Genomic DNA, 5,682 nt, shown 5'->3' with positions numbered 1-5,682 from the left:
GCTCAAAAGGAAAAAACACTCAACTCATAGATCATCTTCTGCTTACTCAAACAGAAAAAGTAGTGGGGAATAAAAAGTAATTTGGGTTTTTTATTTCAATTCTGTCATTAAGCAATTAGACATGTGATCATGAGCTAAATATTTAATATTTCTGGGTTGTGTCACTATAATATTTGTCCTTGCTAACTCTATGATTATGAGGGTTAAATGTAATAATGTGATAAAAAGATATGCAAATATGGAGCATCATCTGACTGTGAAAATACAGCCATATATTCATCACAGCCTCCTCAGAGATTCATTAGCTATAGAACTTCTGTTGAAGAGAACGTTGTTAGCCACTTGAGCCTTGCTCGCTTCCTCATATATCTGCCATATGGATTCTATAAAATCTTGGATGCTATTAGATATGAGTAGGATAATCTACCCCTGAAGATTTGGAACCTAGACCCCTTACTGTATTTACATTGCATGTGACTTTTGGCAAAGCATACTACATCCTCATAGATTAATTTTCATATTATCAAATGCAATAATTATTTCTTTAATATATGTGTTATGTGTACATGCATACATATTATATAAAGGGAGAGTTTTAAGGGTCAAATGTGATCATACTACACTCCTAACTCTTTTCTTCTTTTATTTGAGTAGTAGAAAGCTTGAAGTTAAGTTCCATGCCTAAATGATAAAATTGCTCATTCAGATGTTCCATACTGTATACATACTTCTTTCTTTTCTTTTTATTTTTTTGTATCTTTACCTTGGGCTTATTTATCTGGTGGTACTGCATCTGAACTTTTATATTTCTGCTGGAATTAAGTGAAAGAATGCATAGTTCCTGTGACAACAACCTCCCTCCACCTTGTTTATAATTATTTGTCTGAAAATTCAATGAGCTGTTTTTATTTCCATCTTCAAGTCTAAGACATTTTCTTTGAAAATGACAATATATATTGCTGAAGATCTGAGAACACATTGCATTCTCTTATTTCCTAGAGCATTCTTAAAATGCTGTAGGTAGGCTAGGATTCTTCTGAAGGGCATTGAGGGTCCTAGAAAGAAAGGATTTTCAGGCATACTGTCTTGTATAAACATTTCCAGAATGTAAAATACATCCAGGGAATGAGTCCAGGCACACAGCTCTGAAGACTGGGATCTTATTACTATGAACCAAGGAAGGGCTTCCCAAAGAGTACTCTTACTCCCAGGTAACAATAAACATGTTAATTTTCATGTGTCCATTTGAAAAGATGGAGATGTGGTGAGAAAAAGGCAGAGAGGACAGTGGGTCTAAACTCTTGGGAAGTAGGTTTCATGCGGGTGGGACTCAAACATAGATACTAAAATTAAGAAGATGCAGAGCAATCCTGAGAATGAAGAATAAAGCGGGGGTATTATAGTCCCTGACTTCAAGCTCTACTACAAAGCAACCATAATTAAGACAATTTGGTACTGGCACAAGAACAGACTCTTAGACCAATGGAACAGACTAGAGAGCCCTGATATAAACCCAAGCATATATGGGCAATTAATATATGATAAAGGAGCCATGGATATACAAGGGGGAAATGACAGCCTCTTCAAAAGCTGGTGTTGGCATAACTGTACAGCTACATGCAAGAGAATGAAACTGGATTATTTTCTAACCCCATTCACAAAAGTAAACTCAAAATGGATCAAAGACCTGAATGTAAGTCATGAAACCATAAAACTCTTAGAAGACAACATAGGCAAAAATCTCCTGAAGTAAACCTGAGTGGCTTTTTCCTGAACGCATCTCCTTGGGCAAGGGAATCAAAAGCAAAAATGAGCAAATGGGATTACAGCATGCTGAAAAACTTCTCTACAGCAAAGGACACCATCAGCAGAACTAAAAGGTACCCTACAATATTTGAGAATATATTTGTAAATGACACATCTGACAAGGGGTTTACATCCAAAATATATAAAGAACTCACATGCCTCAACACCCTAAAAACAAATAACCCTATTAAAAAATGGGCAGAGGATATGAACAGATACTTCTCCAAAGAAGAAATTCAGATGACCAACAAGCACATGAAAAGATGCTCCACATTGCTAATTATCAGGGAAATGCAAATTAAAACCACAATTAGATATCACTTCATATGAGTTAGGATGGCCAACATAGAAAAGACTAGGAACAACAAATGCTGGCAAGGATGCAGAGAAAGAGGAATCCTCCTACAATGCTGGTGGGAATGTAAATTAGTTCAACCATTGTGGAAAGCAGTATGGAGGTTCCTCAAAAATCTTAAAATAGAAATACCATTTGACCCAGGATTTCCACTTCTAGGAATTTACCCTCAGAATGCAGGAGCCCTGTTTGAAAGAGACATATGCACCCCTATGTTTATCACAGCACTATTTACAATAGCCAAGAAATGGAAGAACCTAAGTGTAAATCAGTAGATGAATGGATAAGAAGATGTGGTACATATACACAATGGAATATCATTCAGCCATAAGAAGAAAACAAATCCTACCATTTGCAACAATATAGATGGAGCTAGAGAGTATTATACTCAGTGAAATAATCCAGGCAGAGAAAGACAAGTATCAAATGATGTCACTCCTCTGTGGAGTATAATAACAGTGCAAAAACTGATAGCAAAAAACAGCAGCAGACTCACATCACCCAAGAAAGGACTAACATTTACCAAAGGGAAAGGGACTAGGGAGGATGGGTGGGAAGGGTGGGATAAGGGGGAAAAAGGGGTATTATAATTCACACAGATGATGTAGTGTTAGTGGGGACACAGGAAAGGCAGTATATACAGAGAAGACAAGTAATAATTCTGTAACATATTACTATGCTGATGGACAGTGACTGTAATGGGGTATGTGGTGGGTACTTGATAATGGGGGGAATCTAGTAACCACAATGTTGCTCATGTGAATGTATATTAATGACACCAAAATTAATTAATTAAGTGATTGATTGATTGATTGATTAAGAAAAAAAGAAGCAGACCAAGAGAAAACATAGGGAAGATTCATAGGCCGTGTCTTTTTTATAAGTGCCAGTATCCCAATCCCTAGATAATCCTAGACTGTGGTGACCAAGGACATGTTTTGGGCTGAGTGTTTGTTTTTGTGTTAAGTGTTGACTATTCTGTCCTTTAGGATCCTAAAGCTGACATCTAGGCAGGAAGAGAGAAATGGCTGGGGTGAGCAGTAGTTTTCCAGCTCTTTTATTCCATCACCATTTTGTAATGGAAAAATCATAGTCTTCCCCCATTGTCCCACATATTTATGCCAAAGAAAAAGGTTGTTGAGAAATGAGAAAAACAGTGACTGGCTACGGAGAAGAGTAGAATAGAGAAATAAACTCTAGGACACAGAGAAAGGCTTGAAATGGTAAGGCATTTAGTAACCAGTAGGTTTTGGAGTGATTCTCATCCCAGTCTAAGAGGCATACACTTTGCCAAATCACTAGATAGAAATTCAGAAGGGACCTAATGGCAGAAGGTATCTTGGTTTTTCATTTTTTTTGGATGTTTTTTTCAAACAAGTCATAGTTCTTTAATCTCATACCATTGGAAGGTCCTACAGTCCTTTCCCCCTTTCTCATTAAAAATGGCTGCTGATTCTACCATTAGATCTTTGTTATTTTGGGGGCAGAGTTTGCAGGTATTATTACTTTATTATCATAAAATAACAGCAAATATCCATGGGAACCTAATTAAACTCTACAGTTCATTAGAAGTTCAGAAAATGTAATTTAGTTATAAACATCCACCTTAGAAATAATGAAACTAATATTCTGAAGGCTTATGTAATATGTTCACTTAGCTAAAGTAAAAGTGTTTAAAAACTCCTGATCTCTATACAGTGCGTTGGATCAGAGGAAACATTACCTTTTATGTTATCCATTCAGTTTTGTTCTCTTAGAAGCTACTGAATATTCATATCAAATTTGCTATGAGTCCTGTGTGTTTGCTTACATATTGCTTCATTGAAGCTTTATAATCTGGTTAAATCGGTTTAAAAAAAGATTCTCCATTTCACATATTAGAGGGGTCATGTGACTGCTCCAGAGTCAGGCAAGTTAAACCTGGGGAATGAGCGATTGAATCTCCTGCCCCCTTCCCAGAGGCAAAACGTGGGGATCTTGCCTATTGTGAAAGTACGGCATGAACGCCATCCTCTCATGCCCAGGAGTGTTGTATCGGCAAAGAACTGGGAGTCCGGAGGTTCCAATTGCATTTCTGCATGACTTAGGATGAGTTATCTCTCTTGGCATAATTTGAAAATATATGTATATAAACTCCCTAAAGCATACTTTTGCTCAAAACTTTCGTTTCGATCATAATATAGAAGGAAGTAAAGAAAGAAAGGCAGGAGAGCTTCTCATGGTGAGTTTGCTGGCGGTGGCCTCATCAATGTCAGTAACCATAGGGTCCTTCTTGGGGTGTGGAAGGAACTGATTTTGTCTGAGCCCAAAGACGGTTGTGATCACCAAGGTTCTGGAGGTCTACAACCATATGGTGATGACACATTTCAATCTTCTGGGATTTGCAACACGGCCAGGCTTCCAGCTGCCCCTCTTCTTTGTTTTCCTGGTGATCTACCTACTGATACTAATAGAGAACTTTCTTATCATCCTTGGCATTCACAGTGATGGAAAGTTGCACAAGCCCTTGTCCTTATTCCTGAGAAACCTCTCTTTCCTGGAGATGTGGTACATCACAGTCATCAGCCCCAAGGTGCAGGTAGACTTCCTCAGCCATTACAAGACCATTTTATTCAATGGGTGCATGACTCAACTTTACTGTTTTGTGACCTTTGTCTGCACTGAGTACATTCTCCTGGCTGTCGTGGCCTTTGACCACTATGTAGGCATTTGTAATCCACTATGCTACCAAGTTATCATGACCAACCGGCTTTGCGGTGCTCTGGCCAGGGGATGCTGGTTCTGTGGACTTGTGACTGCCGCCGTGAAGATGGTTTCCAGAGCCCGACTCCACTACCGTGGCACGCCTCAGATCAATCACTGCCTCCATGATATCACACCACTTCTTAGTGTCTCCTGCGAGGACTCCTCACAGGCAGAGCTAGTGCACTTCCTCTTGGCCCTCATAGTCACTGCCCTCCCCCTCTGTGCAGTGGTGGCATCTTACACCACCATTCTCACCACCATCCTCAGGATCCCTTCTGCTCAGGGCCACCAAAAAGCGTTTTCCACCTGTGCCTCTCACCTGGCAGCTGTAATGCTCTTCTACTCCATGACCCTTGTCACCTATACCTGCCAAAAGTTTATGTATGCCTACAATCCCAATAAAGCAGTGTCTGTGCTCTACCCCGTCCTCGTCCCACTTCTCAACCCCATCATCTACTCTCTGAGGAACTGGGAAGTAAAGGCAGCCCCCAAGAAGAACGTGCTTTGAAAGGGAAGTGGACCCAGTGAAAATGGGGCCTCGAATAATTAAAAAGCTTCTAGAATCCCTTCAGGCCTGACTTGGGTGATTGCTGCACAGCTCCTACCACACTCTTGCCTTTGGCTACCTATCAACCTCTAATACTTTAACACTGATGCTGTGTGCATGAGTGTGTATGTATGTGTGTGTGTGTGTGTGTGTGTGTGTGTGTGTGTGTGTGTGCATAAATGTGGCTAACTTTGGGGGTGATGTAGCTACTATCCCCAAAAAGTAGCTA

At 39.6% G+C, this 5,682-nt stretch overlaps 1 protein-coding gene across 1 annotated transcript; it reads left to right on the top strand.

The window, feature by feature from the left end:
- Positions 1-4,160: 4,160 nt before the first annotated feature.
- On the top strand, positions 4,161-5,414 carry LOC118909059 (olfactory receptor 6Y1-like). Its single transcript, XM_057494855.1, has 2 exons — positions 4,161-4,220; positions 4,473-5,414. Exons 1-2 carry the CDS (start codon positions 4,161-4,163, stop codon positions 5,412-5,414), a joined length of 1,002 nt encoding a protein of 333 aa, XP_057350838.1.
- The last annotated feature ends 268 nt before the right edge of the window (positions 5,415-5,682 follow it).

The sequence above is a fragment of the Manis pentadactyla genome, chromosome 18, assembly GCF_030020395.1.
Source record: "Manis pentadactyla isolate mManPen7 chromosome 18, mManPen7.hap1, whole genome shotgun sequence".
NCBI lineage: Eukaryota > Metazoa > Chordata > Mammalia > Pholidota > Manidae > Manis > Manis pentadactyla.
This window is presented reverse-complemented; position numbering and strand designations above follow the sequence as displayed.

Coding starts and splice junctions, on each gene's coding strand:
- LOC118909059 (XM_057494855.1), top strand. CDS start 4,161: ATGAACGCCATCCTCTCATGCCCAGGAGTGTTGTATCGGCAAAGAACT. Junction 4,221..4,472: donor AAAGAACTGGGAGTCCGGAG/GTTCCAATTGCA, acceptor CTGAGCCCAAAG/ACGGTTGTGATCACCAAGGT.